Consider the following 24,662-nt stretch of genomic DNA (forward strand, 5'->3'; position numbering starts at 1 on the left):
TTGTAATTCTTCTTAAGATCAGTTGGAGAATGAGACCCAATATTCCGAAACCACTGGTACCAGTTGTAGAAAGTCATAGAAATTTTGTCACAATAAAAAAAATATCTTGTTTGTTTTAGCTTCATTTAAATGTAGTAGTATTGTTTTTTTTTTGTTTTTTTTTTGTCCATTTATGCTTCCATAGATCATCCATAGATATTTTTATTACAGGATCCAAGAATGACAGCATGCTTTTGTGGATGTGTTTTGTTCTGTAGAAGTGCAGTGGAGAGACTCTGGCTGTGTTAGATGGTGCTTTGCCGTGGGACAGTGATGAGTTCATGAAGCCGGCTTTGCCTGATGATCCTCTGCTGCAGATAGGTACAGAAAACGGGCTAAAAACACACTTTCACTGTACTGCCTGTCAGTGAGTTGGACCAGTCAGTGGCAACCAAACCTCCGTGTGTTGTGACATCACAACCACAACTTACTGGCAGTCTGAGACACTGGACTCAGGGGTCAAGCATGAAACCAGAAAAAGTGGATGTTCTGGTCTTCTTGGCCAAAAGAAACCTTTTAAGCCTGAACCTTGATTTATACAGGGAGATTCACTCGAAAGAGGCCCTGAATATTCTGTAATAACTCTCGCTAGGACGAATCAGTCTGAACGAAACCACATGCAATGTGCTCCTCAGTATATGGAGCTTTGAACAAGCTGGGATGCCCCTGCGTCGGAGCGATGAGGTAGGCGCCGGACAGTCATTGCGACGGTTAACCTCCATATGCAACTTCCGGGTGCGTACCCTCGTATCCCTTCATGTGTCTGGCAGAAAATGTAGAAAGTAATCGGAATTTAAATTGCAGTCGCAATATTAGTCAGAAAATTCACAATTAGATCTTTTCCCCAAATCACTGAGGTATAAGTCTTCATATGCAACATTTTAGGTGCATTCCAGTCGGCCTCTTAGTTCCCTGGGAAGTAAACTGCACAGGGTATTCAGACATTTTAAGGGTGATTCTAAACCACAGGGAGTGAAAAGTTCCATTGGAAGGGAACTTCAAGCTGCACAGAGAGTAGTGAACAATTGTAGTGAACTTCACATTAAACTGCAGGAAAGTTTACCCATCCGTCACTGCACACCTCTCGAAGATGTGTGTCTGATTATGAAGCTGCAGAACATTACGACTGAAGGTATTTATGAACTGCGGTCCCTTAACCGACATCTCAAGCTCAGGTGTGTAGGGAATATAATGCCAGGATCAGACTGTACGAAGGTGAGGCCGGAATATGAGCGTCGGGAATGATGAACGGGTCTTGTAGTATGACTTGGAAAAACAGTGATGCGGCATCTGGGACGCTCACTGACACCCTGACGAAAAGTTCAGCATGTCAGAATTTTTTGTATTTTCCTACCTAATTTGACATCTCCTATGACACATTCCTTGACGTTAACCAACAGGTTCTGTCTGCTACAAAGATGTAAACACGATGGAGAGAAAGGGCGACACTGCTGTTGCAGATTTATGGTAAAACAGTGACACAGAGGAAAGGTTCGTTGAGCTGTGGCAGCAGAACCCCTCAAGGGAGAACCATGACAGAGTCCGAAAAGAAAAACATTGGAGAGAACAAGCGTTATAGCGTCTGTTTACATACAGTGAACATAGCAGCTACATTTATATGATGTTCTTTATATGTTAACACATTTGTTACCTCAAGTTCTCTTTGAAGGACAATCAGCCCACACTGTCGTCTTCTGACACCCAGGAATGGCTCCAAAATCGCTTTTTCTTTTTTTTCTTTTTCTTTTCAGAGCGCAAAACTGCCAGCATCACATTGGGCCTCATTCTCCAATCTGTTCCTAAGTTTGTTCTTAAATGTGGTCTTGAGAAAGGACCTAAGAAAAAGTCCATGTCAGATTCATGAGCAGAACTGTTCTCACCTTTGTGCTCTTGAGTGAATGTCAGAGTCTTCGTCACAACTGCGCAAGTGAAATGTCTCAAACTTGTAGTGCTGCAAGTCTACCGACTAAAACATGCAGAGAATTTGTGGCACTATGATTGTCTAATCTGACATAGTGACCATTGTGAAAGACAAAAATATCATGTAGACTGATTCCGACATTAGGGAACCTGTGAGATGGAATGCAGCTCTTGTGTTTCATCAGCTGTGGTCTGAGGTGTGTTGTACTGTCCTGCAGATTTGGAGGAGCTGGTTGGGGCTGAGTTGGTAGTGGATGCTGCGGTGAGCGGTCAGGCTGAAGCTTTGCTCCAGAGAGCTCGGCAGGCGGAAGAACAGGCTGCACGATCGGAAGAGGCTCTGACCCGCGCCATGGAGGACCTACAGAAACTCAAGTGAGTTTTACTTTTACCAGGAACGTAACCCAGTTTCGGTACATGCCGTTATCATTTCCTACTTATGGAGAGCTTCTGTCCTTCTGCTCAAAGGGGAATTCTGCCAATTAAAAAAAAAAATCTGTATAATTAAATAGCTATGAGGTAAACAGTCATTCAGATTGGTTTGGTGTGAAATGCTCTGTTGTAGAGAAACTTACTGAGTCAGAATTGTTCACAGTGGTGATGATAGGAACCAGATGTCCATCTCTAAAAGCTCCCTCACTGAAAGTTATTACATGAAATGGTTATGAATTCACTGCCTCATGACTGAGACGCTGTTTTATGATAGTTTTGAGAACTTGAACTCTATTCATGGTGGAGGGATACATGCAGGGTGCTGTGAGGCAAAATAGTCCCCAAAGAAAACATATTATTTCAGATTTTCCACCATTTTCCCATCCTCAACTTTCCGTATAAAACTCAGAAGACATATGTAGGTTCACTGGTGGTTTTGAAAAGTAAATAAAATGTCTATATTTGTATTGTAGTCATGGCGACCCCTGGTTCCTATCACCACCACTGTAAAGAAATCTGAACCATTTCATACCAAACCACTCTGAATTACTCTGATTACATCTCGCACACTGAAGTATGGGAGAATTATTTTTAAACATTGTTGGAATTCCTCTTTAAGGATGTGTTCACACCTGAGCTGTCTTAAATGGTCTCAAGTGGCAAGCATAACAACACTGGTTGACAGCTCACTATATTAGTTGACTGTCTAAATTACAGTCATTATTATTAATGATGAATTTTAGATTTATTTCTCAACATTTGGTCCAACTATAGCAAGGAGGATGCTGTTGGCCTTAGCTCTGACTTTGGAGGCTGAAAATAAAGAGGAGCCTCTCCGCACACAGAAAGTCTCATTTGTCCACCAGCGCTCCACTATGCCCAGCCTGCTGAGCTGGCTAAAAAAAAGCTTGACATTATTGGATGCTTTTTTTGAAAGTGTTCTATTCCATGTTCTGACTGCTTTGCTGTTGCTTTACCTTGGATTACATGTTAAACATGTGCCAGCAGGTGAGGAGGTAACGAGAAGAGCTTGGTAATTCGCTTATGATGGCACTCAGGTTTGTAAGAGCACTGAAGACACAAAACTCCAGCCATGACTGGCTGGGCTGGAGTGTTCAGTCATTGGCTAAACACAGGTTTAGCACTTCTTGCTCAAATAATGTTTACTTGGTTTATTAGATTATGGTATTATCTCACAGCAGAGCTGAAGGATTAATCACTTCTATACCGAAATCGCAATTTAAAAGATCTCAAGAGCTGCAATTTCAATCATAGCCTGCATTGCTGTGACATCACGACCACAACTATCTGGCAGTCTGGTGTTTTCTGTGTTCAAGTCTCAAGCCAGAAAAGTGGATGTTTTGGTTTCTTAGCCAAGAATATCAGGCCTGGAGATTTGCAGAAAATGATTGCAATTTAAATCACAGTCACATTATTGATCAGAAAAATCACAATTGGATATTTTTCCCAAATTGTTCAGCTCTAGATTAAAGTGTGTATTTTGAATATAAGCTGTAGAATTTGACCTGCTGGACGTCCCTGTGAAATAGTGCCTGTTAAACAGTATGTGCTCATTATATACTTCTTTCAGCAAATAAACAGTAATAGTGTATTAAAATGTGTAGAATATGTTGTCTGCAAAGGATGTGTAACTGATTTACACAATCAACAATAATTGTTTTTTGTGGTTAGCATTTGTAATAGAAGTGGGCGATATGGCAAAAACATTGCGATACCTCAGGAAGTTAAGTAAGTAATATATGAAAATAAATATTAATATTTATTTTTTCAGACATCTGATCAGCTTGAACAGAGGAAAAAGAGCCATTAGAGCTACATTAAAAAAAATTCTATCAAAAACTTTGAGCACAGTGATTTTTATTTAGTGTTTGGCATTAAATCCAGTTAAACTGACTAATTTTGCTCTCTTTATAATGAAATGAAACATGCAGTTGGTCGGTGTCTACAAGTACTGACGATATACACCATATGTTAAGAAAAGTATACTGTATTGTGACATAATGTATCACAGTAATGATATTGTCATATTGCCCAGCCGTGATTTGTAATTTGTGATTACTGATTTGATACAGTGCTTTAGTGTCCCGCATTCTTTTTCTTCCTTCTTGCTGTGAGATTGTGAGTGCACCCCTGGGGGGCAGCATGGAGCTCACTTTTGTGTTGAGATGCAGTAAGGCAGAAAGTGTTGCGGGAAAAAGAGGGGGAGGTTTGAGTGGGGGCCGGGGGGTGTTTCGGAAGTTGGAGCTCAGGGTAAAATTCCACTGCAGTGTTTAAGGTTGGGGCATATGGGCGCACGTGCACACGCTCACGTACACACGTGAGTTTGATGGAAGAAAACAAAGCCCTTGTGGCTCTTCACTGACCTCTGTTGTTTGTATGTGTCTGTGTGTGTGTGTGTGTGTGTGTAGGGTGCTAGCCCAAGGCCTGGTGCTGAACACAGGGAGAACAGGGCCCCTGTGCTCGGGGGCCATTGCAGAGCTTCGGGAAGACGAGGACGAAGCGTATTTCAGCTCATACGGACATTACAGCATTCATGAGGAAATGCTGAAGGTGGGACAGAGAACCAGAGTCACAAACGCTTTATCAGCCAAACACGATTTCACATATACAGTGTCTGGATGTGCATTTGCACTCTTAAAGATGGTTCTTCAAGGGTTCTTTAGTAAAAACAGTAGTTATGTATAGAACAACGAACACTCAAAGAACACAAATAGTTTGCATAGTGAAATAGTTCTTCAGATTGATGGTGAATGCGTTTTATATGGCTCTATATAGCACCAAAAAAGAGTTCTGCTGTTATTACAATCTCAAGATTGTATACAATATACAATCTGAAGAACCGTTTTATCAGGCTAAGAACTATTTAAGCATGAAATGGTTCTTTGAGTGTTAATGGTTCTATATAGAGCCATTGTCTTTACTAAAAAAAACCCCTCAAGAACCTTTTTTAAGAGTGCTGTTAAGTGGTCATGTTAAAATATAAATAAAAAAATGGTGAAATCAAATAGATATGTATACAGACAATAACAATATGCCTAAAATAAAATATAGAATTATATTTCATTTATTATACATTATTATTCATGTATTATAAATATCTTATTTATTATAAGGAATTTGTTCTGGTGAGTTGCCCACACCAGAAAATAAGATTGCTTAAAGATCAAATGTAGATCGAAGCTTAAGATATATCTATTTTAAATGTCATACAACAGTAATAATAATAATAATTAATTATAGTACATTATTCTTTCCATTATTATATTATCCACAGCTTAAACAAATTTATACAAATCATATCAGAACAATTTTAAATGTTTATCTGCAACAAAATCAGTTTTATATTGCTAGAAAATGACTTCAAACGTTTGAGTAGTAGTGGAGATCTCTCATAGAAATCTGTTCTGCCCCAGTTTAATGCATAGTGCCCCAGTTTACTGTTCGTATAGTCATTACAGTGTTATAACAGTGCAGAAAAGCAGGTGTTGATTTTTGTGCTTAATATTATTGTGTTTATTATCATTATTTTTATCAAAAATGCAAAGATTCTTCTTTTCAGGGTTGATCCTCGCCCCTCTAGTTAAGTTATGGGGGTCTAATGCTGTGTGTGTGTGTGTGTGTGTACACACACTGCGGTAAATGCTGAATAAAAGCCGCCTGCTGATTGGAGCTCATTTCTCTTTACGTTAACGTAGAGTTTTGCGTCAGAGCTGAAACTCCGTCACTCCGCCGCAGTGTGTGAGGTGTGTGGGGGTGCGTGTGTGCGGGTGGTGCAGAGCGGCTTTTACTGACCGCCATAAAAACAATAATCGCAGGTCACAGCAGTGTCTCGGGCTCTAGTGCTCAGCATCAGAAAAGAATGAAAAGACACCAGAAAAGGTGTGTTCAAGCCCTCTCGGTGTTAGATCACATTAACTTCGGAATTATCCATAATGGAAATTTGTTTGCCGTCTCCTTAAATGCGAATCATCAGTGTTTGTCAGAAATCCTCCCTTTTTTTCTCTTTGACACTATGTAAACATTTCATAATTAATTGGTCAATAAAAAAGGTCCAAAATAAATTCAAATAAATCTCATTACATTAATGTGTGCTGAAGTGAAGAGCATTTTTACTTCTTGCACAAATCATGAAAGTATTGAGATATGAATTAATAAGGAACTGAAGTATTACAGCTAATGAAATCAAATGAAACTGCAGTCCTACACACTTAAAAAAAGAAGGTTCTTCAGTGGTTCAATTTAGAGCCATTTCATGATTAAATGGTTCTCTGCATGGTGAAATTGTTCTTCACATTGATGGAGAATGTGTTCTATTAACAGAAAGGGTTCTGCTATCGTGACTATGTCAAGCCTGTAACAGTAGAAGAACCCTTTTTGGTGCTATATACAGCCCTTTACAGGAAGGTTCTATATAGACCCATCTACTGCACGTTCTCCATCAATCTGAAAAACTCTTTCATTTTGCAGAGATCCATTTAATCATGCAAAGGGTTCTTTGAGTGTTCATGGTTCTATGTACAAACATTTTCTTCACTGAAGAATCCTTGAATAACTATCTGGCAGTAAATCACTCACTACAGTGAAAAAATGTGAAATTACTGTTCCACAGTGAGATGCAGAACATGAGTCAAAAAGCAAACCCTATATTATGGTGCTTTCACATTGCTTGACCTCTTTACTGAAAAACAGTGCATGTGGATTTTAAAATTAAATGCTGAATTTGTGTCAGAATTGAATACAATCCACTTTAAAATGTAATAAATACTGCTTTACACTGTGCAGTGCTTTAGTTTCCTCACTGAAATGCAGTCATAACAGTTAGAACTGTAATGAAAACGCACATCTAACATTACTGTTCCACATATGATGTGCATAATGTGTGCCAAAGTGAAACGTGAAACCCTCTATTATACTGTTTTCACCTTTTTTGTACCTCAGATGTTTTGCCTCATTGAAATGCAGCCAAAACAGTAAAATGCAAAGCATGAGATCACATGTAAACAGTAATATGTGGAAAACGTGCCAAAAACGAAAAGAAAAAGATACGTTACTACTGATTTAATGTTGTTCAAAGTGCTGTACGGTGTAAAGCAGTATAGCTGCTTTATTACATTTTATAGTGGATTGTATTTAATTCTGACACAAATTCAGCATTTCATTTTTAAATCCTCACACGATGTTTTTAGTAAACAGGTCAAGCGACGTAAAAACACCATAATAGAGAGTTTGTTTTTCATTTCTGCCATGTGTTCTGCATCTCACTATGGAACACTAATTTCTCATTTTTTCACTGAAGTGACTGCTTTTTGAATTTTCTCTCCGTAAAATGTAGCTACTTTCAACATGATTAACACAAATAACACAGAATTGTGAGCCTAAAAGCCTGCCTTAATATCAGGGTGTCTGAAAGTCTCAACTGGTTTGCTTTTACATTTTATAAATTAAATTCTTTTAAGTGTTACAATTATTTGTATTAAAAATCTACAGGAGTTTTTGGGATCCAGACAGGTGTCGCTTGGCTTTAATTCATTAATTGGTGCCTTTATTCATTAGAAGACTTTTAACGTTAACATTACCTGCTGTTCATTTTAAAGATGGTTCTTCAAGCGTTCTTTAGTAAAGGAAAGGGTTCCATGTAGAATGATGTAAACTCAAAGAACCATGTGCATGCTTAAATGGTGAAATGGTTCTTCAGATTGATGGAGAATGTGATCACAGTAAGACTCCTGTGTCCCGCTGAATAAGCACAACTGCTGATAACTAAAGATGATCATCTGTAATGTTTTATTCACCGAAGCATGAAAAATGTTTATCAGAAATAAAACTGTCATAAACTCTAATACACATAAACAGTGCAAAATAGTGGAAGTATTAAGATATGCTACAGGCTTGGCATCATAACAATAAAAGAATGCTTTTTGGTGCTGGATAGAACCCCTTACAAAGATGCTATATAGAACCATCTACAGCACATTCTCCATCAATCTGAAGAATGCTTTCATGATGCAAAGAACCCTTTAATCATGCAAGGGGTTCTTTGAGTGTTCATGGTTCTATGTAGAACCATTTTCTGTATTAAAGAACCCTTTAAGAACCATCTTTTTTTTAAGTGTGTACAGCCTTGACATTGTAACAATAGCAGAACCCTTTTTGGTGCTATATAGAATCCTTTACAAAAAGGTGCTATGTAGAACCATCTACAGCACATTCTCCATCAATCTGAAGAACTCTCACGGTGCAGAGACCATTTAATCATGCAAAGGAATGTTCATGGTTGCATGTAGAACCAGTTTCTTTACTGAAGAACCCTCGAAGAACCATCTTTTTAAAGAGTGCATGCATGAAATGGATCCATGCAGAACTCATGGTTCTAAATAGAACCATTTCCTGTACTTAAGAACCCTTGAAGAACGATCTTGTGGTTCTACACACAGACACAGCAATATGAGTGTGGGTTAGTTTTGAAGAGTGTTTCTATATTTGCTATGTTGTCACTGGAAATTTGGTCTTAAATTATATTAAAAGTCATATTCGACAAGAGCACTAGTTATTATAGTTATTTATTATAGTTATTATTATTATAGTCGTTTAACGTTGGAATAGCTTTTGTTATAAATGTTTCTGACTTTACAGCAGCTGAAACTCTAAGTAAATGTTTTAAATTAAGCTCTGAGCTGCTTTAAAGGCCTTCCACACTTTTTCCCTTCATAATTAGCCTTTAACCTGTACCTGAAGATACAGATATATTTTACCTTAATTCACTACTTATTGTAGTGCATTATTGGTTTCTGTGTTTCATTGCTTATTTTTCTACATTGACGTCTCTGTGTGTTAAACGTGTTGAGCAGGTTTCTGATATTAATGTCAGTGTTGTTTTAACTGGGGAGCTTTTACTTTTACTCTAAAGTGGCCCTTACCTGTAATACAAAAACATGTATTTTTATTTTTCATGTTTGTTCAGGTCCTGTGGACGTGTGTTGGGGCTTGTTTGGGGTTGTGGTTTGATTGGCGGGTTAATTAGCCATTTTCTGGGATTCTGCTGGCGAAGCAGGACGTGTCAGGGTCAATTTCATTTAATTTTTCATTCTGAACCCAACAAATGCCGTCAATTCCCGTCCCCCTCGACTTGGAGAGAAATCATTAGCAGTTACATTCCCTTTCAAATGCAGTCCAATGCAATCTTGAGTGTGCTGAAATGAGATTGGCCCCCTCTTCGCAGCTTAATGCTTGTTAATTTGATTTCTTACTTGGTCCTTGCCTTGCGAAAGAGGGAAAGTCATCTTGTGGAACTGCGGCGAAGACTGTTTGATAGAATTAAATTTTCGTCCTGAACGATTGGAATTTGTTCAGCAATCACTGTTTTGGCGGGAAGGCTGTGCTCCGTCTTTTTAATGGAGAATATAATGGTGATGCTCTGTCATCACTTACAGCTGTGCTCTCTTGTCTTCTTTTCTGCAGGACAAGGTGAGGACAGAAAGCTACCGGGATTTCATCTGTGGAAACCCAGATGTCTTTAAGGACAAGGTGAGTATCGGGTCCTGTTTTGTTCTGAAATGTGGTTTGTTAATAGTTTTCGCAGCGTGGCCCTTCACAACACAGAAATGATCAGACTGCAGAGATTCTGACCAATCAGTGTGTGTTAGTGTGTGCTGTGTAGGGCTGCACAATGTATCGTTTGTTAGTAGTATCATGATACTGATCTTTGCAATACTTTACAATTACAATTTACAGTTATTTGAGATGATTGCAAGTATTTACTCTGACTGCAGTCATTTTCCATACCCATTATATTCCACAGTCGTATTATGCTGCAACAAGCAGGATGTGAATTGGGTGTGTTTGGATTAGAGATGCACAGATACCGCTTTTTCCCTTTCAATACCAATACCTGATCCTTTAGTGTCAGCTGATACTAACTTTATCTAACCTAACTCACCTGTAAGTCCTGATATTTATACAATTACATTTTTAACATATTTTGGTAAAATCTATGTTCTGCGTCAAAAACACACTCAGCTTGGCCAAATGCCATTTACTTGTTGGATTATATTTATTAGATGTTTAAGAAAAATTTTTATTTACTGTATATATTTAGTATTTATTGTTATAAGATCCATTTTAACAACTTAAGTAAACATAAAATACTTTATTGTGCAAAACAGTTAAAATCAGAACTGAACAGTATACAGATAAACCTGTGGTGTTAACACATCAGCACACAGCAGCTTCTCTGGCTCAAAAACGGAGCTGAATGTTGTTTTACGTCCAGATTTCTCAAGTTGTTTGTCTCATATGTGTGTCTTGTTCAGTTGCACTGCATCTCTGAGTTCAGTAAATATCACCGTTGTTCAGGCTGTCAGTATCAGCGACTTTCAGTGTTTTTTCTGGCTTGGTTGAAGCGATGGGCCGCGAGACCCCGCTGCTGAGTGGTGCAGCTAACTGACGGCTTGCAGGCTGTTATGCAAATGGCTAAATCGAGGATAAAGGTCATCATTACGCCGAGACTAACATTAACTCAGACTGTAAGTGACCACACAGCAGCAGATGAGTGATTACTGAAAGAAGCAGCTCAGCCTTTCAGACAAGCTGCTCCATTAGCATGGTCTTAACACCATGTGCTGCTGTTAGACATTCAGCTGTGAGCATTTTAACTGCTGCTTGTTGTGCCACACCGCTGACATGTAGTTAAGTTCTGTCTGCTGGCGCGCATGCACTCGTCAGAAATTGCTTCGTGGTGTCAGTCATGGGTATCGGCATTCCCATCACTGATACCTATACTTAAAGTGCCAGTATCAGCGCCAATACCGATTCTTGTATTGTATTGGTATCGGTGCAACGCTATTTTAAATTAAGGCAAACAAACCTAAGTAATGGAAAACATTAAATGCATTCATTAGCTGCATTTCCATTCAAATGTTTGAATTTACAAAATGTCTGCAGAATTTTTTGGCCCCTACCAAAAACCTTGTGGAGGAAAGCCGTTTGCTTTAAGTAGAATCATCTTTACAGCCGTCTTTTTATGGCTGCGTTTATGCAGCTCAAAGATGCCAGGCAGGACAAGCAGTGGCCACCTAATGAGGACTGAAATCCCTGCCACCCTGGCTTTTACTTAATTATAGATTTAACCTACTCTACCCACTTCCGGCTCTGTGTGCCACCAAAAGCTCTGAGATCCTCAGATCAGCATGTCTTAAAAGTTCCCCATTCACAGAAAAAGCCAAAGGGTAATGGGCTCTCTCGGTAGCAGGCCCAGGGCTCCCTATCGAGATCAGGCATGCATCTTCACTACAGTATTGAAGCCTTAAACGTGCTTAATTAACTTCTTGGACCCCCTGAAAGACTCAAAACCAAAATTCTGAGGTCCCTAAAAATAAACTTACTATGATGTTATGTTGTCTGTTTAGGTAAAATAGACGCTCAAATACAGATTCAGTGAAGCTCATTGTTTATCTGCTTCACCCACAATCAGCTTCTGTCTCTGGTGTTCTTAACTAACTAGAGCTGCAGCACTGCTCTGCCTCAGGGTGGCGCTGTAGCAGACTGGTTCACCCAGTTGGTCCTTCATAGTCTAGAAACTGTAACTCTGCCCGGATTCCTCTGAAAAACTTTACAATGTGCTGCAGCAGATCTGTAAATGTGAAAACTCGCCTGGTTTCCCAAGAGTTGTGGAGTGAAGAGAGACCGTTCCTCATTTCTCACACTGAAGAAAGAAGAGGGGATGAGGAAGATCTCAGTTAATGTGAGGAAGAGCACAGAAGCACACTAGAACAGAGATTTTACATAAGAACAACTGATAAAACAAACATTTTGGTGCCATTGAAGCATCAGCGCCGCTATGGTGAGTGAGTTAGCAGCCAGCCAATGTCGGCCCCCCAAATACCAGGGGGGATTTCACACATTGACTGTCACCCTTTACGTTGTATATAAATTTTACAATAAATGGACAAAAAAATGGCCCAAAATTACTTGAAAAAAGTCTGAATCCCTTGACTTACATTCAAAGTAAAGTAGGGTTTTTTCCTCTCCTGTAAAGTCACTATTTTGAAGACACAAGGTTTTCTTCCGACAGCAGTCATATATATGTCTTGCAAGCAGAAGTGTGCCCATACCCAGACTTCAGTGATTTTCCTTTTTTTAATACATGCAAAACTGCAGTGAAATTAATACAGACAAGTTTCTTAGTTAACAGTGTGTATAGTCTGCAGCTTCTGTGTTTAAAATAATGAATGTTAATTTTTGCAAGGTATATCACAATCATCACAACATGATCATGAAAATGCATAGTAATATAATCTCAATGTGGCCTTTTTTCCGTATCATGCAGCCCTTTTTCTGGCTTAGGGTTCAGATTTGGCTTTTATCCTGTATCTGTGTGTTAGCGTTAGCGCTGTAGGCGGAGAGGAAGGACAGGGGGTCACGGTGACCACTTCTGATTTAATACGGCAGCAGTTTATTATGAGCTGCAGCGTTTTATTATTATTTTTTTTTAGAGGTTCCTTGTCGGCCGACTGCAAAGAACTGATAACGGGAAAACGCTGCCCAGAGTGTTTCTCCCTTACACACATGCTCACGCTCACAACACACACAAAAGCAAAAGGCTGTCAGTGTAATACACAGGAGCTCATACAGAACCCATTCATTATACAGTGACACCAGTTAGATCAGTTTTAAATAGCTGCAGTTAGACAGAGAGAGAGAGAGAGAGAAAGAGGCAGAATGAGAGCCCCAGTAAGAGGCAGAGAGAGAAACAGTGAGGCAGTGAAGAAGACTGAGAGAGAGCTGCTGGCTTATCTGAAGCATCAGTGGACAGTCAATGGTGTTTGGAGTGTGTGTGTGTGTGTGTGTGTGTGTGAGAGTGTGAGTGTGAGTGTGAGTGTGTAAGAGAGAGAGAGGATCAGTGAGGTGAATCGCCCCTGTCAGTGTGATAAACGCTCTGGGCATCATTATCCCCGCCGACAGGGCTGGGATGGCAAGGACAAGGCTGGCAGACTAGGGGCCCCAAATTTGGGGGGGAGTGGTAGACTGTGGGCTGCAAACAAGGGGTCACCGTCTGGAGGCTTCAATCAGTGGGCTGCAAACTAGGGGCCACACAGACTGAGTTTTAAGCGAAGGGCCGCAAAATCGGCGGAGCCAAGTACACTCTTAAAAATAGATGGTTCTTCAAGGGTTCTTTAGTAAAGATGGTTTTATACAGAACCATGAACACTCAAAGAACCCTTTGCATGATTAAAAGGTTCTTTACAGCACCATATACAACACATTCTCCATCAGTCTGAAGAACCATTTTGTGTACACCTTCTCAGCCACGTTCTTAACAAGGCAGTTATGTTATGGAGTAACAAAGTATAACATGCCATAATCACAAATACGATCAAAACAGTCACGTTTTACTGAATTGTTATTTTTATTTTCTCTGATGAAATGTAACAAATGCGCCGATTGTGAGTAATCAAGTGCCTGTGTGCCCATTTACATCTCTAGACTAAAAGCATTTTTAATTTTTAGAAAAAAATTATTTTTAATGTTGGATTAAGCTTATTCATGATCCAGCTCATAAAATTATAAATAATATAGCTATAAAAACATTCTTATAAACAACCTTAAGGACGTGGATTAAGTCTAGTCTTGGATTAAATTTCAGAGCCAGTGGTTTATCACCACTGGAAATACTTTTTAGTTTAGGCTTAATCTACATTTAGGAAAATGACTATGTGACAGATAAACTCTCACTGTAACAAACTTAAAGAATGTTGTCTGTTCTGCTGATCAAAGGTATTGTAACTGTATACAAACACAAACTGCTCAGAGGTGAAATATGGTGTAAAACACTTTAATTTGCTGATGCTATCTGTGCTCTGTTAGCAGGAACTTACAGCAGTGCTGATATATCTGTGGAACCTAAATATATTCCGGTTTTACTGGTCAGGCGGTAAATCCTTCGGGCCCTCCTGCTGACTTGGGGCTGCGTCGATGTTCTTGTTTTGGAAAGTGACATGCTGTTCCACCCTCCTGTAGGTGGTGCTGGACGTGGGCTGTGGCACTGGAATCCTCTCAATGTTCGCTGCTCGAGCAGGGGCCAAGAAGGTCATTGGCGTTGACCAGTCAGAAATCATCTACCAGGCCATGGACATAGTCAGGTGAGTGATCATGCACTTAATTTCTGAGCTGCTGAGCTGACGTTAGGTGTAAATGAAGGTAGTGTGTTTGGTGATATGACTGGTGTGGAGTTGTGTAGAATTGAGGTGTAACCACTGCCCCCATAGATTGTTGTTGGAGTAGGAGAGTGCACATTACATTGCAGTGCATGCTGGGGACTGTAGTGCAGCGCATTGTGAAACGAGCTAATATTAATAGAAAATTTGCGGGCCGGATAGGATTGTGTCTGTGTTTGACACATGGGCCTTAAACCATTTAAGTTTAAGTAACTCAAATCAATTGACCACAAATAATTTCCTGAACTGAGTATGAACAAAACATATCATTATTATTGTATCCACTTAACTGAATAGAGTAAATTGTACTCCATTCATTTTGTTGATATCAAAATGTCTGTATTTTGGACTTTATGTTATGGTTGTACAAACTAGTACAAATAAGTAAATGTAAATTAAATTCAATGCTAGGCTAAACTAGACCATCATTGTAACATTCGTATTATGTTACAGAAACTTAATAATGGTAGGCATTGATAACAGTGTGTTAACCGACTAAATATGACTCTGGACCATCTTGCCAAATGCTAACAGTTTAGCCCAGAGTGCAGATGTCGCTTCTGTAGAGTTTAGCCACTGCAGAACTGCAGAACCACACTCAGCAGGTGGGAACTTGGTAACTCAGCTCCCTCAACACTGATTTCAATTAGTACTGACTGAGATGAGTTATAAAAATTTAGGAAACAGTAAACATCCAAGGTAAGGTAGGCTGGGGAGAATGACAGCACACATGTGGTAGGGTAAACAAGGTGGAAAGACACGCCCGGTATGCAAATATGTGGTACCAAGAGCCAATAGGAATGATGTAGGTTTTACTCAAGAAGGTTACATTGACCAAACATTTATCAAGTAAAGCTGGAAAGTCTAAATTGCAATAAGTTGATTCAAAGATCCTGTTGAAGTGTCTGAAATCATCAAAATAAAGTTACGAGAAAAGCACGAAAAATCCAAATCAGTTAAATGTGAACATTAATGCAGTCTATCACATAAGTTCACTGATAGAGAACACTCCAACAGCTCAACCACTGAATCAACTATCGTTTTAGCTAAAAACATTAGATCATATTCTGCTTGTGCTGAAGAGACCAGCTAATCTTGATAGACTTCAAGGCTATTTTATGCTTTTGGCAACCATCACTTTTAACATAGGTAATTCTGAGTAGGCTAAAATTAGGACTAATACATGGAGTTCACTGTCTGTCATTCAATAGACAAAAGGGGGTCTTCTTTTGTAACAAGCTTGATATTGTCACAATAGCAGAACTCTTTTTGGTGCTGTATAGAACACATTTATTTCGAGTGGTCCTTTGTAGATGATTAATAAACTCTCAACAGATTATCAGTAACACATCAACAACATATCAGTGAAGTAACAGTAGTGAAGCTTCTGAATACACTGAAGTAAATATCTTGATGTTCTGTAGATACATTACTGACATTAAGTAGATGTATTGTTAATTCCATTAAGCAAAACCTAGCCTTACCCATCCTTACCCAAACCCTACCCTGGCTCTAATCCTAACCTTAACCTCAACCCAAAACCTCATCCAAATCCTAACCTTAACTCTGGCCCTGATCCTAACCCTAACCTAACCTTAACCTCAGCCCAAAACCTAGCACTAACCTTAACCTCAACCCAAAACCTAATCCTAATGCTAACCTTAACCTCAACCCATAAACCTAATCCTAACCCTCATATGTTTTTGACATGTTACTGAGAGTCTGTTGAGTGTTTGTTTCATCTAAAAGCCCCACTCAAAATAAAGTGTCAACAACACATCAGTCAATCTGAAGAACCATCTCACCATGCAGAGAAAGCTTCAATCATGTAAGGGTTCTTTGGGTCTTCATGGTTCTACATAGAACCATTTTCTTTACTAAAGAACGCTTGAGAACCATCTTTTTAAGAGTGTAGCTTTGTTTACTGATGGTGTAATGAGCGGCATGTTAATTAGCAGCTGTTGTCTTGGTAAGCCTTAATAAGTCCAGTACAGTGGCCTCTTTAATAACATTAAACTAACATTAAACTCCTATGGAGTTTGACTGCTACCCAGCATGCACCTGGACCAGACCATCTGACCTGCAGGTTCTCTTTATTGTCTTTATTAAAGCTATCAGCCGAAGCAGCCTGCCCAGCTGTTCTTCTCCACCTTCATGCAGCTCCTCACTCTAACCCGACTAGTAAATGAGAAACTGCCCCGCGTGTGAACTCCAAGGCCATTGCTGTCTTGTCTGCCGGCAGTGAGCGTGTAGCGGTTTGTTTGTGATGTATTCTCGGTATGGGGCGCCGTTATGAGAGATGTGTGTGATTATGGCTTTTGTTGTTGTTATTATGTAAGCTACAGAGGTGGAGGCATGCAGCTGGATATATATGGAGAGCGAAGTTTAATTTTACAGTTCACTGGGCCGCTGTGGGACGGAGGGGTGTGTGTGTGTGTGAGAGAGACGCATGGTGCTTCACACACTCCTTCACACTCACTGCACTCCTGAAAAGGTACAATAAAAGTTTCTTTGTGGCACTGCAGTTAGAGCAGGGCTGACCTGTGAGGATTATCCTGAAGGTGACTTAGAGGTGGGCAATATGGCAAAAATATAACATTGCGATGCTTTAAGTAATTTTCATGATGCGCGATTCTCCACAATATTTATTTTTTCAGACATCTGCTCAGTTGGAACAGAGAAAAAATAACCTACATTTTAAAAATACTATCAAACAGTGAACACCGTGATTTTTATTCAGTATTCGGCACTAAATCCAATTAAAAGGGACTAATTTTACTCTCTTTATAATGAAACATGCAGTTGGTCAGTGTTTACAAGCACTGACGATACACACTATCAGAATGGCAAATTGTATTGTAATGTTATATAATGTCATATTGCCCTGCTGGACGACATAGAATGTGTCACACTGAGTGAGTTTACCTGCATTTAATAATCCAATCATAATCTGATTTCTGCTGTTATCTGATTATTAAGTAGTTGTGTAAACACACACTCTGATTTCTTAGACCAGATTAAGGTCTACAAATCTGAATAAGAAATCTGATAAAGAGGCTGATTTGAGCTCAGTAATGGGGTTTCTCAGTGCATGTAAACCCTCACTCTGATTTCTTTCATATCTCTGTCTGCACATGTGTGAAAACAGAGCGCTGTCCCAGAAACAGCGAGCAGTGTTTAACACAACACCCGTGAGATGCAGCACAGCACTTTTGGAGCAGTGCTGAAACTGAATACACGCTCAAACAAATGAAAGATTTAAATATTCTTCATCTTCTGGATGATGTATGTTTATATTTTCCACTGAAGTGACTCAATATTATAAGAAAAATATGTGATTGGTTTCAGTGTCACTCCAAAAGCAGAGTCATGTAGCAGATACAGTATAAAGTGCTGCCATACTACATAGAATCTGTCACACTGGGTGTGTTTACATAATCCAATCATTGTCAGATTTCTGCAGTTATCAGATTAATAAGTGCATGTAAACGCACTCAGAGTGCCGATAAATGCCAAGTTAATTTTTACACTCTCCTTTTATAGCTTTAACAAAGCAAAACTTTAAGCATAAGTCATCATTTTTGCCAGCTTTTGTTTTCCAGCTGAAAGATATGACGTAAATAAAGGTTGGTATGTTACCTTTAGCATTTGATTGTTCATCCAAAAGACTGACTGCCTGTTTCTATGTAAATTTCAAGCTACGTGTGGTCTTCTGTGGTCTTACTATGACTTGTCAAACACAGTAATGGCAAAATGCTGAGTGGTGCACTGACGTGCCGAGAAGTCAGTCGGTGTGGGGAGTCACTGGGCATCTACATTGAAAAATGTGTTCCTTCATTAAAAACAATCGTTTCGCAGCGTCCACCATAATTTTAAATTGCAGAATGCTTTTGTTATCAGCAGTGATAAACATGATTTTGTTAAACCTCTTTGAAATGACTTGTGTGTGCGTGTGTGTCTGTGTGTATATACACACTGGTAAGATTTGATTGATTTACTGAGTTGATTGATTGTGGTGCGGTTTGGCCTGTAAACCTTTGTCTGTAACGCTTAAACCACAGACGCTCCTAATTTCTAGAGAGTCCTTTTACAACAGTGTTTCACAGCATATTGGAGGGAGCATTACGAGAGTTAGCTTTGAGAGTAAAAAATTATTTTAAGGAGTAAAAATAAATAAAATTAGACCTTTGTGGTACACAAAATATCCCCCAGATATAGGCCTCTTTACAATATTTGAAATATTGTTTGTGTAAATTAACTAATATATATAATTAATATAATTAATAATTAATACATTTATTATTTACAGTCAGAATAACTATTTCAGTCATTACATTTAAAATGTTTCTGTTTTACTGTCATGTTTTACTGTCAGTTTTATTTTTGAAGCAATATATTTGGTGCTGTACTTTCAATATTAATAGTGCAATAAATGCAAAGACCATAAATGATTTGACATTAATTATAAATTAACTCTAAAAATTTGATTACAAACTAATGCAGGGGGGGGGCTTTTGCTTCAGGTTGCAAATGCCCTTTCAAAGCTTTTTTTTTGTGCTACTCAGGTTTATGCGTCATCCTGTATATGATAAACTGAGAGAGAGATATTATTTACCTTTACAGTAAATGGATGATGTTCTTAAGGGAGAACTGCATTCTGAATGTTTGCAGTGCTCTGCCATGCGTCACCAGATATTTAATTTATTGAACATGAGTGTGCGCTAATATATGATGAGCTCTGTAACTCAAAGAATTCTGTTGAATTTCAAGGACACGTCTGAGTTATAAGCGAATAAATTACTCTCCTTTTCAGTCTCACAGTGAAAGCACTGCAGTTGCAGGTAAAGTGTGAATAGAGATGGAGGTGTAGAAGCGTTTTAGCCCCTCCCCCCAATCCCGAATTTCTCTCTGTCCTGTAGCTGCCATTGTCCTGTGAATTGCTGGGGTAATGAGATTAGAGCAGAGGAGAGAAGGATCCTGGCAGAGCGTGATAGTGAAGGAGTGCAGATAGAGATCAGTGGGGACAGAAACGCAGCGGCCGGCCTGACTAACGACCCCGTCCCCGCTAACATTACCTGTCATGATAATGGAGTGTTTAGAGAGATTGATACGCTGTACACAGGGTTACTGTTCACAGAAGATCATCAGTTCAACCCGGGGCAACACACACACACACACACGCGCTTACACGTAAATACTATAGATGTGTGCGGTTACTCCAGTACTCGGTTAACTGTTCATTGTGGCTGCACTTGAACATTCGATCTGACCTTGTTGTTAAGGAGCTTTTTCGGAACCTTTCACGCCTGCCTTGTTTTGTCCAGACCTTTGGACTTTCAGTTTGGTCCGAACTGAAATAGCAGGTGTGCAAGGTGCCACGGACCAAAGAACCAAGCTCTTTTGGTCCAACCAAAGGAGATGTTCTTAGTGCAGCATGCTTCAATTTATCTACCGTGTTAAAACACTTGTTTGGATGGTTTGGCCTTTCTGACTGATGGGAGGAAGTTGAGGCAGGATATCACCCATTACACAATAAAAGAAGAAAAAGAACCAGGAGAAAAGTAAAACTGAGCCACACAGGGAGGAGACCAAATATTTAACTATAGTTTGGTCTGAAAATTCAAAAGCCCAAAATTTGGTCCGACCAAAAGAGGTGGTCTCGGTCCAGATCAAGCTGAGCCATGGTTCGGTTTGTTTGCAGTGTTAAACCACTTTTTTGGATGGTCCATCAGTGTCCAGTACGGGGAGACGCAGCCGACACAGGTGATGACGACAGGACGCAGGGCTGTCGTGCAGAGTTCATTAGTGTTCTTGAAAAACTGCAATGAGAAACCAAAACTAACCAGATCAAATACAGTGTAACAAAAATATGAACCAGATCAAATGTACACAATGTAAAGAAATGAACCTTAGTTGTGAAAACGCCCCGAGAATGCAGGTGTAGTGCGGCTTTAGCGCTAACTAGGCTAGCGACTCCAGCAGGTGTTACTTAGGACCAAAAACAGTGGAAATATATTTCTGACAAACTAACATGCTGGCAGATCATCCACTGAGGAGGGAAGATGCTGTGTAGAAGACTTCGAGTCCTCATCAGCAGCCGGTGGTGAACCAGTTGGTTCAGCCACTAAAATGGCCATATTAAAAAATCTCAGCAAATCCGTGGGCCAAAGAACGTCTGTGTTTTTATTTTATTTTTAATGAACATTGTGCTATAACCCGAACTGGCCATTGTTTATTCAAAATTCGCAAAAACTTCAACAGTAAAATATGGGCACTTGTAGTAGACTTTATAATACTACTTGAATACTTGAAATATTCAAAATTTAATTGCCACCAAGTCCTTGGTCTTTTAAGCCTACCTATTTGCTTGAACTCGACACCTGGCATCTTTTCTTGCTCCAGGTTCATTAAGACTTGGATTTCTGAGCTGCTGAGCTGACGTTAGGTGTAAATGAAGCTGGTGCATTTGGTGATATGACTGATGTGGAATTGCATAGAATTGTGTAGAATTGTTGTTGGGGTAGGAGAGTCAGAGCGCTCATGTTGCAGTGCATTCTGGGGACTGTTGTGTAGCGCGTTGTGTAACAGGCAAATTTTAATAGAAAATTAGGATACTTTTGCAGGCCGGATCGGATCAGGCCTGTGGGCCTTGTGTTTGACCCATGGGAGTTAGCTGTAGTTTTAGCTCGTATTTGAAGAGGCAGCCCCTTTTTTATCTGACACAAAAGCTACTGATTTACCGAAGCTATTTTAGAAAAGTAAAACGGCTTCAGGTCTGTTTTTCTGCTACAGATTGTTTAGCCTCTTATCACCTGAAAGACTTAAAAAAAGCCATAAGAAAATTTCAGCCAAACTTCTTTTTTTCCCCTATTACCCCCAGTTAATCGAATATTCGCTCATTAACTCTTGCGGATACTCAAATATCAGAATTTTCAGAATGCACATCCCTAACAAATAGCGCTGAACGGTTTGGGGAAAATAACGATTGTGATTTTTTTTTTTTTGGACTAACATTATGCTCATTTTCAATGTTCATCATTTTTGGGCTCCTAGAATAGATGTACATGCTTCAGAAACATTATTTTAACTCTGTCTTTAAGTAACATGTAACCTCTTGTACAAAGGCCTCATAGTAGTCAGTGTCCCACATTTGCCTAAATTTGAATAGATACTAGAGCTGGGCGATATGGCAAAAATATAATATTGCCGTAATTCAAGAAATTTTCATGAAACACATTAAAAATTTATTGATAAATTGATAAAAATACTATCAAAAACTCTGAACACAGTGGTTTTTATATTCAATATTGACACTAAATCCAGTTAAACAGCACTAATTTTACTCTGTTTATAAAACATGCAGTTGGTCAATTTCTATAAGTACTGACGATAAACACAATGATCTGAAAAGCATATTGTCTTTTACTGTATATAATATAATGTAATTTATCAATGATATATATTGTAATATTGCCAGTGCTAAGAGAGACCTAGAGAGAGTGCACATTTTTGAATATTTCTTCTGGTCATTTGGTCAATTTGTTGTTTATTTCCAGGTTTAAATGAAAAAAATACAAATATGCACACACACACACACACACACACACACACACTCACACTCAAACACACAGAGTGGTTCAGTGCTGTTTGCTGATAAGAAAGGTCACTTGAGGAAGATTTACTGTACAGGTGCTCTGGCAGAGCTGGGCTGTGTGTGTTTGTGTGTGTGTGTGTGTGTGTGTAAAAAATTGGTATAAATGGACGGCCATGTTGGAGCAGACCCTGTCCGAGCTAAATGACTGTAATTAGCACTCATTCTCTCAAATGAGCTGCTTAAGAGCCCAAAGTCACTTCAGATTGTCCAGGAATGAATGTCCCATCTGAGGCAAATTTGTTTTGCAGCAATGAATTTTACTCCCTAATAATTCTTCAGTTAGGATTTTTATGTGAGTTAATTTTATCTGTCTGTTTTCTAGAGCTGCATTGATTTCATTGAAATTATTAAGTTATAATAGTGACGAATGGAGGTCTAAACCCATATTCATGTCCCTGAATCACATGAGGTTCATTTGTTCATATTTGTAATATTTCACATGTTGTTTGATGCGGTATTGTGGCTTGTGTTTGCTCTACAGATCTAATCAGCTGGAGAACACCATCACTCTGATCAAAGGCAGGATAGAGGACGTTAATCTCCCAGTGGAAAAAGTGGACATCATTATTTCAGAGTGGATGGTGAGTGAACACAAAGTTATGATGCCCGTGTGATCCACACAGTCATTCTGACAGACTGTAATACACTACAGGACAGTTGTGGATGAAGTACACAAATCATGTACTTGAGTTAAAGTAGAGATACCCAAGGTAAAATATTACTCCAGTAAAAGTAGAACTCCTCCCTTTAGACCTCCACTTGGGTAAAAGTACAAAAGTATTTGCCTTCAAATGTACTTAAGTATCAAAAGCAAAAGTACTGAAAGATTAATTATGACTTTAATGTCCTATTATCATTTATGTAACAATACTCTTGCTTCAGTAACTCATTTTAGGTGAAAATACTCCAGTGTCACTCTTGGTAAACCAGTCTTTTAATAGAATTTCGTTAATTAGTCTGACACTGAAGGCAAAACACTGAAGGCAGTTTCCATTAGGTAGAACCAAGTGTCTATGAAATAATCTTTTGCAAACAAGCAAGTTTAAGATTTATTTGCAACTTAGTTACAAGTTTAAGTTTAATAAAAACTTGCTTTAAACACAGGTTCACAAATGAGTTTTCCTTTACTATACTGAATCTGTAGGTCTCTGTTCATAAACACAAACTAGCAAAAACAAATTTACTATAAAATTAAATAGTGTTTGTTTAAATTCAGAAAAAAGAAACATGCCAGTCACAACTGTGCATGTGTACATATTTCTATATTGTGGTCTATTTACACAAAGATAGGGTAGTTCCATCATTTATGTTGGAATAGACACTCCCAAAATTTTATGCTGCTGCACTGATGTTGAACCGTATGCTTGCACTGGGTCTGTATGACAAACAGGTCAAAACAAGCTCAAAACTAAGTGTGCGCTGTACCCTGATTGGTGTTCTTGCTTCACGCTTCTTTTGTTTTGACATGTTGCGTTATGTGTTACGATTTCGCATAATGTAGTGGAGTGAAAAGTAAGATATTTGACTTTGAAATGTAGTGGAGTGAAAGTAAAAAGTCGCCCAAAATAGAAATACTTCAGTAAAGTACAGATACATGAAAAAACTACTCAAGTAGTAACGAATTACATTTACTTAGTTACTGTCCACCACTGCTACAGGAAGTGTAGGGGGCGATGCGTCTTCTATTGTTTCATTTAAAAAGCCGTCTATAATGATGATCCTCACAGCCGTTCTGACAGACTGTAATACAATACAATAAGTGTAGGGGGCGATATGACTTCTGCTGTTTCATTTAAATAGCGCTCTGTAAAACTTACAGCTAAAATGTGACTTTATCAGATCATACTGACCTAATGTGGACATGCCACATCACACTCATAGGTCAGAAGCATCTGGCTGTATGTTCTTCACCACTGAGCAGTCAGTTTTTTATGGTCAGGCTTGTACAGAATTGACACAGAAATGTTATATGTTAGCTGCATGTAAGGGTCATGGAGGTCTGTCCACTCCAGTCATGCTGACCCTGATTATGGCGACTTTTTGTTATTCGCTCTGCCGTTTGCTGTAGATGTCCGTTACAGGCTGGTGACCCTCATCCTCTCTCTGCCCCTTTCAATCACGAGGAAAATTGAAATTGTGATGTGCCGTGCCACAGAGTGATGAAAGATTGCTCATATAATACAGAATGGCACACTTCCATGAACATTAATAATTTTAGGAGCCACCTGTCACTTCTCATTCCAGCGGAGGTGGCGGATGATCAGGGAGAGAAAGGCGGAGGATCGGGCGAGTGTGCTGTATTAAAATGCAGAGTCTCAGAAAAAACCTTCCCTGTAATTAGCAACACTTAAAGGTTCCCACTGTGTGTGTGTGTGTGTGTGTGTGTG

General features: G+C 39.1%; 1 protein-coding gene across 1 annotated transcript in view; it reads left to right on the forward strand.

The window, feature by feature from the left end:
• The window catches only part of prmt3 (protein arginine methyltransferase 3), a 104,247-nt gene that overhangs the window by 3,563 nt on the left and 76,022 nt on the right, over nt 1-24,662 (forward strand). Inside the window, exons 5-10 of the mRNA XM_036586376.1 lie at nt 258-360; nt 2,178-2,331; nt 4,818-4,959; nt 9,868-9,933; nt 14,425-14,546; nt 22,757-22,856. Coding sequence (XP_036442269.1) covers nt 258-360; nt 2,178-2,331; nt 4,818-4,959; nt 9,868-9,933; nt 14,425-14,546; nt 22,757-22,856 — 687 coding nt within the window. The remainder of the gene's footprint in view (nt 1-257; nt 361-2,177; nt 2,332-4,817; nt 4,960-9,867; nt 9,934-14,424; nt 14,547-22,756; nt 22,857-24,662) is intronic.

Source organism: Colossoma macropomum, unplaced genomic scaffold (assembly GCF_904425465.1).
Source record: "Colossoma macropomum unplaced genomic scaffold, Colossoma_macropomum, whole genome shotgun sequence".
Lineage (NCBI taxonomy): Eukaryota > Metazoa > Chordata > Actinopteri > Characiformes > Serrasalmidae > Colossoma > Colossoma macropomum.